Source organism: Habropoda laboriosa, unplaced genomic scaffold (assembly GCF_001263275.1).
Source record: "Habropoda laboriosa isolate 0110345459 unplaced genomic scaffold, ASM126327v1 scaffold186, whole genome shotgun sequence".
NCBI lineage: Eukaryota > Metazoa > Arthropoda > Insecta > Hymenoptera > Apidae > Habropoda > Habropoda laboriosa.
Window position 1 is genome coordinate 88,943 of NW_017100427.1, and position 14,016 is coordinate 102,958.

Consider the following 14,016-nt stretch of genomic DNA (forward strand, 5'->3'; position numbering starts at 1 on the left):
CGCGTAACTGGATGTTTTCGAAGAGAAGAAAAGGAAGAAGTGATTGGAAATTTTGCGAAGAGTCCAATTTATGAAATCATAGAAGAGAAAAAGAAATTGATTGATGAACCAGCTTTTAAAACGAGAATATACGATAAACGAAAGATTCCTTTCTTATTATTCACACGAGAAAGAAAAGAGAAAATATTTCACTTCATACGATTCCATTTTTTACTCATTCATTAGTTCACCGTTTCATACTTGTAGTAATCCATTTTTCTCAGTACAACTGATTGCATATCACATTTATTTTATACTCCTTGATGATCTTAGTGACAATAGAATTAACACGTTACTGTTGTTCATAATAACTTTTAACAATATCCAACGGTTTCTACCATAAGTACGACAACAAAAAGGTAATTCCATTGATTTCTTTGTAAGAAAGAGTTCTTTTGCTCCGCAAGCCTTTCGTTGCGCGTGATGTGTTGATGAAGGCGTAGCGAACTTAGTGAAACAACCATAATTTTTTTTTTTTTTTCGTTTTTTTTTCTTCATTAGTACGCTGCTCTCTGTTCGACACAGAGCTTGCTACACACATATATATATTGCAGAGTTTTCGCTAAATGGATTGCTACTTCTACATAAAAATTTGACCAGTTGATTTTCAACGTTTTTCTGTTCTTTCTTTTTCTGTTTTTGTTTTTTAGTTGGTGATTTTTTATATATGACTTTACATGATCTTATGCAAATTCATCGTTTAATGAATGCAACATTTTAGTTCGCTTCCGATCACAATTGAATCATCGAAATATTAAACGCTTTTGATCAATTTTTCATGGCACTATGTTCTGAGAACCTTAGTCTTAGATATGATATCGATTTACGTCTCGATCACTTCTCCGTTGCCTTGATTTTTTCGCTTTCTCGAATATATATATATCCGACGAAAAGTTTATAATTCAGTTTTTTGAAATGTGGCTTATGCAATGTTTTTTCAATATTATATATATATTTATACGTGTATAGAGGGCGACTCGTTTCGATCTGTAAATGCTGATCTTTTGGATGATGCGTTGAATGGAAAAACCTGCTTTTGGGGATTAGACGAGATGGAAGGGAATACTAATTTTAAAAAAATATTTTTTTTCTACAAAATGATTTTTTTTTTTCTACCAAATGAATATATTTGGGCTCGTTTGAAATAGAATTATTTGAAGTATTTCAGAATTATTTCGTTTCTGAAACACAATTGTGTCATTTTATTTCGAGAAATCATTCTGAAAATAATCATCTTGTGTCGAAGATAGTGAAATAACGAAACACTACTTCGATAGTTCAACCAGTGTACAGTGCAGAGAAGAGAACTTGGCTAAAATAAAACTTCTTTCTCTTGTACAATCATAAAAAGAGGGCACACTTACTTTAGTAATTGGCCTAAAATCGCATCGTTTTACTATACGAGCCACGAGCCGCTTTTTATTCTTCAAATTTTAGTATCAAAGCACATGCTTAATTCTTCGCGAATAAAAAAATTTAAGAAATTCAATTCGATGGAGTTAGAGTGGCTCGTATCGGCTTGTGCCACCAAGGACCTAAAGGTGACAATTTCGGAAGAGTCGCTAAAAATTTAATTCCCTTCGGCTATACTTCCCTTGCCACTGAGCCATCCAATTAGCCATCTTCTCTTCTCTGGACTGTACTACCGTGTCTCGACATCTCGTTAGATCCCGCAAAAGCAGATTTTTCAATGCAGCACAACTTCCGAAATATCAGCATTTACAGATTAAAACGGATCACCCTGTGTACATCTGTGTGTGAGCGTTATATACATATATCTCTCACCTTGCCATGATAGTCACTTTACAATTTGCCCTAGTTTTGATTGTCTAAAGTTCCACTGTTATGTCTTCCTTTGGTGTTGGATATGTTGGCTCTGAATAATGGGAGATAATCACTTCATCTGTTATCCTTTTCGTTCGTTTTTATTATTGAGATTCATGTCATCCATCGTCAAGCATTTCCTTCTGTCGTGTCTACCTGTGTTACATGAATAAATCAAATTCTCCGAAATCATTCTTATCTGCTTATCCGTCCGAGAAAAATCGCCATAGTGCTCCAAATTTTCGAAATTACCACTTGGAAAAAGGAAAATGACGTTTGATTAATCAGATACGACGCAAGGAAATCGCTCGGTCACTTAGAACAAACACGATCAACAGTTCGATCACTCTCCCTAACGATGTTTGGTAATACTGATCTCCCTATTAGCAATTTACCACTAGACACACTGGAATTTCGTATTTATTATATTTACAGCTTCTATCATACTGTCATGTCACCACGCTATGTTCAACTTTTTTACGCACGATTCTTCCATCTTAGCGAACATTTATTGCAGCTTTCCTAGAGACGAGAGATCGCGTGACAGTGATTATTGTCGCGGCTGAAGAGAGTTGAGCATGGTATAAAGAAAGAGAAGAAAGTGAGAAAAAAAAAGACCCAAAACTGTTTTCTCTCAAATCCGCCCTAATAGTGTTTAATTAGCAACGACACTTGATGCTCCACCACTTGTTACAGAATTTTCTAAGAACGTTAATAACGAACCAATTAAGAATAGATATGCGAACTTTGGTGTTAGTAGAAAAATGATAAATTACCGTGCCCGTGCAATTAATATACGCAACTTACCTCTCTGTTCCTCTGTTTAACACTACGTCTACTACTTCTACCACTATTTCGGCCCACGCAAGGCTCCATTCTGAACTCAGGTAAAATGGAGTCTTGATTGATATTTAATTTGATGCCGTAACAGGCAGTGACGATTAGTACATATGTCTCGTGAGTGGTTGAGTCTGTCTGTTGTTTTAGTTCTTCGGTACGCCTTCTGTATGTACATATACGTACATGTGTACAGGGTGAGTTGGTGAAAACTGCCGTTTAAAGTAACTCGTTGTTTGTCGATTTTATTAAAAAGTGTTTCATGTGAAGTGCAGTGTTCCTCTATGGGGTTTGTCGAATGGTTGCACTTTTTATATTTTAAATTTTCCGAGATAGTTTTCAATTGTGAAAGAAATTTGGAGCATTTTGAATTTTAACTGGACTTTGCCTTTATTCGCCAGAAGTGGATTACAATTTTATGTTTCAGTCGGAGAGATAAGCGGTAAACAGATGAAATAAAAATTTTTCATTTAATTTTCCAGTCACATAGCTTCGATATTTGCTTTAAAGTGAAATAAAAAAACATTTCACTGTCGCACCTCGAATATTTATTCTGCATTTTGAAAAAAAAATCAACGTGTGTTTCCAAATGCGTAGCACTTTCTTCCTTCCAGATACAATCTAATTTACCCTATGTGAAAAAAAAATACAGCATTCCGTTAAAAAAATTAACGGCGAGACCTTGATATCTTGGAAAATTTGACACGTAAAAAAATTCAAAATGCATCCGTTCAACGAACCTCGTCAAATGAAATACATCTCATATAAACATTTTCTGATAAAAGTCAACAAATAAATGATTTCAGATGGCAATTCTCGTCGACTCGCTCTGTACAGCGTGTCGACGATTACTTAGTTTGGTGATACTAGCAATATTCAGAACCGGGAGAGGCTATACCAAGAGAGGTACAATTCCCTTCGTCCAAAATAAAACCATCAGCTAGCTCGATTAAGCTTCTCCAGAAATCCTAAGGATTGAGAAAAAAAAATTCTTAAAAACGAAAAGCTTAAGGAACGCGCTGCTCCTGTTGCGTTTTCTCCTGGCTCATCCGTGTGCTCTAGTTCTGAAAATTGCTGATGTCTTTTTCTGTCTGTATTGAACGCTGTTTTTCCTTTTATTTTGCAACGAGCAATGTTACCTTTTATTTCCCCGTTTCGACGTAAATTTATTCTAACTGCATGCGAATGCGTTCCTTGTGTACAAGCATCAGCAAGTCTTTGTTCCACTTCGCTCACACACCCCCTTCTTACACGATGATTTGTGCGTGTTGCTGATCATGATCGATTGTCGAAGGATCGAAATTGATATACATATGTATTGTTTGCAATGTGAAGAAAAAGAGAACAATCTTTTCGTGTCTATCGCAGATTCTATCAGAGATCACCATGCGTAGAAATCATGTTCACCTAGCACTGTATTCACGACTACTATAATATCTCTGTCTCTCTATTCACGACGAAAGCATGGATATTGAACAACTCTTTCGCAGAAAGTTTTTCAATAGAATAGAAACAACTTCTATATATATATAGTTTCTTTTACGTTTTTTTTTTATTTTTTTTTTTTTATTTTTTCAAACTGACGATTGGTCGAACGTGGAAAGTGTCGTTTCGTCGCGTTCGACTAATCATCGGAATTGGTATTCTGATGTTTCTAAGACTGAATTTAAGAGTGGACCAAAATCGCGTGTAAAAAAAAAAAGAGAATCTATAATATACTTTATCATAGTTGAAGGGAAAAAAAAGAAGAAGATAACGTCGCTTGTAAAGTTGTTCTAATTTTACTGTCTCTACCTGTGAATGTGCTATTAAGCGATATTTTAGAAACAGATGTAGGTTAACTGTATCATATATGTGTACCCATATAAATATATATATATTGACTAATTATTTAGGTGGATATACGCTTCTGAAAAACAATTTAGGGTATCTTAATGGTAGAACAAGAGAGATAATTAAATACTCAGTTGATAAACACACGTGTCGGTAAAGAAGTTTAAATTGTTTTTCACAGGAGTTAAAGATAAAGAGGCTCGTGCCTCGACGGATGAAAAAGAAAATGGAAAAAGGAATTTCAAAGGAGAAAAGATTGATTTCTATTTTAATACCAGAAATTTACGAAGAACGAAGAAATTTCCATTTTCTCTGTTCACAGAACGAATTAGTTTAAAGTCAAACAAGCTAAGAGGTTGTAGCGAATCATTTGAAGATATGGTAGGGGGCAAAATTAAGAGTAATTAGTAATGCATGAGATTATCGTTCCAGACATAGTGAAGCATGCTTTGTGAGAGGATAGAACAACGCTATCCACTGTATAGTAAAAACTGAAAAAAAGAAGAAACAATGAAAAACGTCGAAGCTGCTATCATCTTTGACTTTAAACTAATCACTATCGTTGGAGATACTTTTAACAAATTCACAATGCACGATAACAAAATTCCACTGATTTCAAACAACTTCCAACTAAATTCCAAGATCTTCCAATCTCGCCGTATCTGTGCATTGTGAATTTTCATTGAAATGGCGAGTTGAAACGTTTCACACTCGAAGCAACCAGTTCAAATCTCGAGAAACGATGTTAAAACTGTGTTGCTCGTTTCTGTATTCGTTTATTTAAATATTACCTGTACATGACTGGTGTCGATAGCACACGAATGTCTCTGAATCTTCGAATCTCTGACAACACGGACACAAGCAAATGGTGTACATTGGTCTGTGGTTTGCCTCACTGTACTCAGTGTCCTCTAGCCTGCCAGGCATGACTGATCATACGTTACAAGCCTGTAAAGAGAGAACAAAAGAAAATTGGAGAAACGAGAAAAAGAAGGCTCGCCATTAAAGAGGGAGAGAAACAGAACGTAGCGTTTAGTGATTAACGAGAAAGAAAAGAAAACGAGTGCCGTGTAATCAGTACGTCTATCTCCTTTCAGCGAGACCAACTTTCCTGAATCTCAACCTGAATCTCAACTCATTGACACGTCTGCAACAATCCACCTCCGCCAAGTGTAGGTGACACTCGCTGTTGGTTGCTCTTTCAAACTAGCTCGCTCCGGAAGGGTGCTGGCTAACGAGCTGCACTACACCACTCGTTCAAGTCTCCGTTAGAAAACGGCGGAGAGATCCGTTCCTTTATTCGAAATTTCACTTCGTTGATCTCGCGTGAACTTTAAACCTTTCTCCAGCAATTTTTGCATTAAATTCCATCTCTTCTCCTGTAGGTATAGTAATTATTGTCGACGAAGTAACATATTGCGTTTATCAATGGAGATTATTAAGTTGTAAGATTAAAAATAATATTGGCGAAGCTAGCTGTAACTGCAATGGTAGATCGATGCTGCTAAATATTGCTAATTGATCGTATCGAGAGTTGGAATTTTTTTAAATTCATTTCCACGGAGAAAGGATTAAACTTTCTAGGACTGATTCGAAGATCGATCTTAACCTTCGAACGACGGTCGCCGGGTCACAAATGACCCAAGTTTTAAATGTCTCTTATTTCAACGAATATTCGACAAATTTGTGCAATTTGTATAATTCGACGCGATACGATGCTTGATAAAATTAAAAGAAATCTGTTTTCGTTCGTGTACGAGGAAGATTTTAGTACTGGGTCACATTTGACCCGCCATCCGTTGTTCAAGGGCCGATCGATCGAGATCGTTAAAAGTTTTGGCAAGTTTGAAAGAGTCCATTGAATCATTCTTGTAGTAATTAGTAGACTGTTTCGTTTCCTTACACCTTATTTCGATTATTACGTAGCGATACGATAATAGACACCGATCAAACCACGATTCGTTTTTTCGTTCAGTATTTCGTTCTCCGTAGATATTTACCGTTTGTTAATGGAATCGCAGCCTTACTGTGCCAAAGGTGCAGTGCATAGTTTCCATATGTGTTCAATGTTTTACTGCTTACGAATTATACTCGTACCTATCTCCACCTCTGTTTTATGTTCATTTCAGGCTGCCTTATATTCCACGTATTGTCTGCTTGAATATTACGAATCTCTAGTACATCGTTCGAACACTTACTTTAATTACCGAGTAAGAAATTCGATTGACATGTATCATTGTATCACGTATATCGAGTATAGAAATGAATTTCTTCCGACTTTCAAGTTAGAACCAACGATCGACATAATTTGCATGATTTGTCACGATCTTTTGAGACTTTTCGCGATGGAAATTATGCGAATTTAATTCGAAAGAATTCATTTCTACACCCGATATATACAAATACATCCAGACAATTTAATCGAGGACAAAATCGAAGAGAAATCGAGAAACTTGATCGACGGTGAAAAAAAGAAAAAAGAAATCGTCGAATACGTGGAATATACTGTTATCCTTTATGTTTTTCTTTACGAATAGCATGGATATATTCCTTTGTTCGATATTTTACAACCACGAATATGTGTATCAGAACCGACCTGGCACCCTTTCAATGTGATCACGAACCCGATTACGTGGAATGTTATGTTCGTAACCCCGAGAGAAGAAGAAGTAATCGTCAACTACTCTAACCACGGATCGATCGATTTTCTAGAGTCAATCGATTGTTCTTTACCGTGGCCAGATCGGCCCTGATATTCATAAAATTCTCGCAATTCTCGCACGAGTAGTGTCACTGTGTGATTTTTACTGATTTCATATTGTTTTATTTTAGCATCCCCGAATATGGTGGGTAGCAAACTGGGCCTACGAATGACCACTCTGCACGAAGAAACGTCGAATGTTGGTAATCAGGTGTCGACACCTGTTCACGACGAGGACGAAGAGAAGAGCGACGCTGATTACTTGGAATATGACGCGTATCAGGTAGTACACGTTCTTCAATTTTAGATGTATTATTGGAATTATCTGATTATGTCGTACAGAGTGAACCATGTAACGTGATTACGTTCAATTATTCTGTCGTCGATGGATCGATCGAAATTTGTCTTTGTGTCGCATAAAGTAATTCAGAGAAGCTACAGTATACTTTTCCCAATTTTTCACCTTTTTATAGAGAAATTTCTAATTTTTAAATTATTCGTTTAAGGTGATTTCAGAGGTCGCCTTAATCTCTTTTTTCTTTCATAGACTTATCATTTTTAAGTTACTCGTTTAAGGTGATCGCGTTAAGAGGTTCACCCTGTATAGATCGGGCCACGTAAAACAGGCCACCTGAGTATCTTCTCTAACTACGGTGGTAACAGATTAGAAAAATTATCCTTCGCTTAAAATTTTTCAACGTTCCATTGCGTATTCGAAAATTAGCCTAAAATTGTAGCTAAAGAGAGTAGTCACATTACCTGAATTAAATATACAAATTAACCTGACAAATTGCAACTTTGATGTGGAAGAAACGCCTGTATTTAAAAAACTTTTACTCCCAAAAAAAAAAGAAAAAGTTAAACATACACTAGAGATCGGATAGATCATTTCTCTATACAATTTCAACGTACAGCTGTTTCTTCTCACTGTTCCTCACGGGAAAAAAATTGCTAAGTCCCACGGTGTCATCGTTGTCACAATCAAATCACACGCGATTACGTTCAGGCACCGGCGAAACCAGTAAAACCGCTAACTTCTTCACGCACACTGGATTCTCTCGTCGAACTTCAATCGACGAAGATCAACACGCCAAGCATGAGCAGCAGCGGTTACGGTTCCCAAGCCGTGTCTACAACCAATCTAACATCCGAGGACTCGATCTCCGTCAAGTCGATCAGCGTGGACGAGACACCGGATCTGGAATACCGAAATCTGCTGGACAACAAGAAATCGGAACGGATGGATAGCTCGTTGGTCGAGGAGACACCGGAAGAGTACATGGGCGAGATGACCAACGCGTTGGACAACTTGAACGTAATGGTGAAGAACACTCGCAACGAGGGTTAGTTGAATGTTCGCTCGAAGATCAAATGTCGCACAAATGGTTTCGTTACGTGGATTGGATGATACATACTGATGTATATTTTTTATATTGCAGAACGTACTAGAAAGAACTTGGAAGAAACAGGCGCCTACATGGATGCGGATATCGATAGTCCAGTTTCTTCGACGAAAAGCGACAGCGATGCAAACAGTGGAACGCATACAAGCACTATTCACAAAAAGGATATACCGAGTCAAGTTTTGAATAATCGAAGAAAAAGCGACATGGAGATCAGTCAGGCGTCGAATTCTGGAGAAGACAGTCCCCTGGAGGGTAGCTCAGTTGTACACACGAAGCTACCACCGGGCAAGGTAATTTTTAAAATCAAATAAATTACATATATTTTGATATTTGATATTTTCCTATTTCAATCAACTGTCTTCAATGCATTTGCAATATTCAACAGTAAGATTTCTGTTCAGAGATAAGAACCTTTAGATAATCCACAAATTTAGCAATATCCAACAGTAAAATTTCTCTTCAGAAGTAAAACCTTAAATAATCCAAAAATTTAGCAATATCCAACAGTAAAATTTCTCTTCAGAAGTAAAACCTTGATAATCCAAAAATTTCACTTCAGATTCCTCTCTTTTGTAATTTCAAGGCTGACTGTGTATCTAAAATAAAGCAATAAACAGAATTAGCCTAGATACTTAAAGTGTTAATTAAAATGACTTCACGATAGGTCGTGCGGCGAAGAAAAGCTTCTGCTAATACAGGCAGACCTACCAGTTCTCAGCACAGGGCTTCATTCCCCATGGTCCGTCCACAACTCTCAGAGAGCAAAGCAGCAGCACGATTAGAACAATCAATGCAATCTAATATGCCCTATGAAAATGGCGACAACAGCTCTTCTGAACGAATCGATGGTACATAGGCTATTCTCCTGTAAACTCTCCAATTAATACTTATTTATGGATGCACATATTGTAACGAATTTTATATTCTTTAGACGACGTGAGCGATAAAAGTTCGGCTTTCGGTTCGAGACACGACTTAAGCAGAGTCGAAACACCGCTTCCAGATTGGGTTGTAGTTGGAGAATCGGTGTTGGTTCGTCCTTACAGTTACTCTGGTGTAATAGCGTATGTTGGCTCAACAGAATTCGCATCTGGGACGTGGATAGGAGTCGAACTTGACGCTCCAACTGGTAAGATTCCATTTTACCACCTCTGTTTTTTACTGTCTCGTTATTTACTTGAAAATAATCATTAGCGTGGATGGCTATTATAGCATCGACATATCTCAAATTATGCGAACGAATGAAATGATAATTTTAGTGGTCATTCTGCTCTGTTTTTTAAATTATATTACAGATACTTTTTAACCCTTTTACAAATGCTCGAACAAGAGATTCCATTGTTTACCTCTGTTGTTACAGGTAAAAATGATGGTGCTGTGAATGGCCATAGGTACTTCACGTGTCGACCGAAATGCGGAATCTTCGTTAAAGTGGACAAACTAATTCAAGACAAACGAGGCAGAGCACTTAGAAACTACACTGTCACTATTCCTCAACCTGCACCAATGCGCAGAAGCGTTAGCAGAGGTACAGACAGTATTCTGTCTAAATTAACACAGAAATACTAACTCCTACAATTTTGGCTATGCACCAGCAAAGATTCTATCCAGTATCTTTGAAGAAACAGTTTAAATCTATTACCATAAATCTTTTATCAACAAAGAGTTTTCTAACTACCCTGCATTCAGCATTGAAAGGTCTTTTATTGTAAGGTCAAGAGTATTACAATCAATTCTCAAGGAGAATTTTCAATAATTATGGTGGCATGAGGTGTGTTTCTGTTATTTAAATCTATTGTATAGTTCCTTTCAAGTCTACGGATGTGGTCAGATCTGTTCAGAGTCTGAGTGACCGGAGGATTAATATGCTCTAGAACTCAAAGTTTCTCAGATTCTAAGCGTTATTTAATCTCTTCTATAATCTCACATACCTTTCCTATTTTTATACCAAAACAGAAAAATATACACGTGAAGATAATGGATAGAATCATGGAACAGCTAAATGAAATTTGCATCTTAGCAACCCTGAGTAGAATCTTGAATACAAAATTGTCACGACTCTAACCGATAAATATTTCTTACAGGTGAGGGTTTACATTCCTTGCACCGAAGTCGGAGCCGAGGGGAAGGCCTCTCAATAACGGGCACACGATCTTCTCCACGGGGCAAGTAAACGGATCACAACACCCGCTTCACCGTAACTTCGTTTTACTAATAAGCCACTAAATATCGTAAATTGCTACATGCCTATGATATGTGTAGCAGCAGTGTTTCAGTCCCTTAGAAATTAGGGCAGCTATGGATTAATTAATTACTTATAAATATTACTTGAAATATTAGGTCATTAATGTGTATCACACAAAGCATGGGACGTTCTCTCGATTCGAACAGAACATGCTGTTCTGGAGCATAGTAATCTACTACCTACTACTTCGCATTTCAGTAGTGTGTAGGCGAGAGCGAGAGGGAGAGCGAAAGAGAGCGCGCGAGAGAAAGAGTGAGAAAATGTGCGCGCAAGAGTATCGACACTATAGAGAAGATAGATTGTGTCTTCGTTGTGTCGAGAAGTCAGCGGACGATATTCAATCGAATATAGATATATATACATATATATGATATATGTATATATATGTATAATTTGTAAGCATTCCACAAAAAACTTTTAATTTTACGACTGGGATGATGAGCCATTTACTTTTTACATAAGAACGAACAAGCATCGTTTTAGTTCGCGATTAATTGTACATTTTTTAAGGCTACAGAACGAAGAAAGTGGGAAATGAAAAACGGAGTCGCTTATTTTCATTACGATACCCTTGACCTTCATTGGGTGGTTAGCGTCAAGGTTCGTCGCAATTTAAACAATATTCCGTAACGTTTAAGCGTCGATTGCATTTAACATAAAGAAAAAAGAAGAAAAAATCGGAACAATTTCTGTTTTTCTTTTTGGCACCGAGTATATATGTGTTACATTGCAATGTAAAGAATCGCCGGTATAGAAGGAAACGTAATAACCGACAACTTTTACCCCCACCTTTTGAAAAATTACTGGTGAACAATTGCAAGAATGTAGACACTCTCCAAAATTATCCGGTTGGTAATTTAAAAGTGATCGGAGAAGTGGCCAACACGTGCAACAAATACAGGACGGCCAAAAAATAATAGAAAAAGAAGAAGAAAAGATTTTTTTTTTTTTCTTTCGAGACATACGAAGTACCCGCGCGTTGTGTAAATTATTTAAAGATTTTATATGTATACAATTGTTTCATATATATTGTATTTTTTTAGCGCAATCTGTTAAGTTCCTTTTTATTGTAACATACGATTGTCCTCTGTCCAGCATTACGTTGTTAACGCGAACATGACACGCAATTAATTTATACGGCGCAAAGTGTGTGAAGAAACAGTGTGCCTGTTGCACGACGAGAAAGAGAAAAAGAAGAAAAGACTCGCGTTGGCCTCCGTTTCGCGAAGAATCGTTTGATGATACGACCGATTATTCACAAAATGGCCGATACGTTTCTTTGTTCGTACCCTTTTTCGATGTGCAACACGGTCACGTAGGATCGCAATACTAGGTTCGTAAGTTTTAGATAGTAGAGATCGAATTAAAGGAAGAAGTAAAAAATAACGAGCTGGCTTCATATTGTGTATCTTGAATTTTTGCGTTACAACTAGCAATGTCTATCCGGCGTTGTTTCTTTTATTTTCCTTTTTCTGGCTTTTATTCGCTGAAAGTGAAACCGACAACACACCTTCGCTATAATTCATTTTCTCGTTGCACCGTATTTCTTCTTGGTTTCGCGCCTTCCTGGCAGAATTCTATCGCGAGGAACTTTAATAATATACGTATATACATACATATATATATATATTTTAACGTGATTTGCTCAGGACGACGGTGACGATACTGATTTCTCGTTCGACAGATTAACGAAAACAAGAAAAACCTACGTATAGCTAAAGAGAGAGAGAGAGAGGAAAGGACAGAAAGAAAGGACTTTGAGGAAATGTAACGACGATAATGGTAAAGACAAAAAATGTCGCATGTGCGGCAAAATCAAACGACGATATCGCGTATTTTTTTTAATTTACGGAATAGATTGTGTGGAGTATAAAAGGAGAGACACGAGGAAAAAGAAGACAAACGGGAGAAAGAGAGAAAGAAGGAAGGTTGAAGAAGTTAGCGAAGAGAAAACGAGTGTTTGTGAATGGAAAGATAGGCAAACTGACGATTCGAGATGTAATCGTGAAAGGAACAAAACGAACGGAAAAAAAAAAGGAAAAGAAAATTCGCCCAAATTGTGAAACAACAGTTAACCAAACAACCACAACCAACAACTTCTGTCCAATTAGAACAATACTAACGCTATCAATAATGAACATATTACTGTATGTAATATTTATTGAATATAAATAATAAACTCGCCTGCGTCGCGACGTTTTCTTGTCGCGAGAGAACCCGTTACAAACGAAGAATAAGAAAGAGAACAAGTATGAATGAATAAATGAGTAAATAAATAAAAAAACGCCTCTACTACAACGGAAAAAGGAAACGTCGCGAGCGAAGGTATCTCTGTCCATTTTTTGGTAATTCAAGATTATTAAAGATGAAAGAAAATTAAGACTCACAAATGTCACAGTGATGCTACATGCCTGCCTGGCATAGGATTAATAAAAAAAAAAAGCAATTTTTCTTTCTTCGTGTCAGACACGATGCGTTACCTTTTCTCTTTGTTTCTTCATTTTTCTCATTTATCGACGGTTCTCTTCTACTTTAACGTTTAACAATTTGTGAAATTTTTGGCGAAAACCGTGTTTAACTTACTATACACGCGTCTGTTGCAACGATTAAACAATTCTCTCGTAAACAGATCTACGTTTACGATATCGTGTATTTTTCTTATTTTATCTTTCTGTGTTTCTTCTTCTTTTCTTGTTTTTTTTTTTTCAAATTGCAGCGGAGCATCTAGCATTGACGGAGCTTACACAGCCTATTCCATCCCACGATAAGACAATGTCCATTTTTATCGTTATAATTATCTAATATGATAACCGTTCACAACTATACTTTGTACCCTAAACGGATTCTAGAATAATATTTTCGACCAATCGGTTTTACGAATGTCTCTGGAAGACTTCCGAGTTTAACATTACCCAAATGCCCCTTGTTCCAGGCAACAAAACTGCTTGCAAACAGCCCACAGACACAGATCTACACAACCACAACACACGGTCTAAGTTCCAAATGAAAGAGAGAAAAAAAAAAACGATAGGAAAAATAAAAGAGTTGAAAAGAACAAAAAAATTAAGTGAAACAAATGCGTCGTCGCACGGGTCCATTTTTTCGAGAGTATTGAAAGACAAGCGTAAAAT

At 36.9% G+C, this 14,016-nt stretch overlaps 1 protein-coding gene across 1 annotated transcript in view; it reads left to right on the forward strand.

Annotated features, from left to right (window-relative positions):
• LOC108575624 (kinesin-like protein KIF13B) overlaps positions 1-11,028 on the forward strand; it is a 32,590-nt gene extending 21,562 nt beyond the window's left edge. Inside the window, exons 19-25 of the mRNA XM_017938465.1 lie at positions 7,366-7,517; positions 8,241-8,577; positions 8,674-8,930; positions 9,305-9,488; positions 9,572-9,769; positions 10,001-10,168; positions 10,725-11,028. Coding sequence (XP_017793954.1) covers positions 7,366-7,517; positions 8,241-8,577; positions 8,674-8,930; positions 9,305-9,488; positions 9,572-9,769; positions 10,001-10,168; positions 10,725-10,813 — 1,385 coding nt within the window. The 3' untranslated portion in view covers positions 10,814-11,028. The remainder of the gene's footprint in view (positions 1-7,365; positions 7,518-8,240; positions 8,578-8,673; positions 8,931-9,304; positions 9,489-9,571; positions 9,770-10,000; positions 10,169-10,724) is intronic.
• The last annotated feature ends 2,988 nt before the right edge of the window (positions 11,029-14,016 follow it).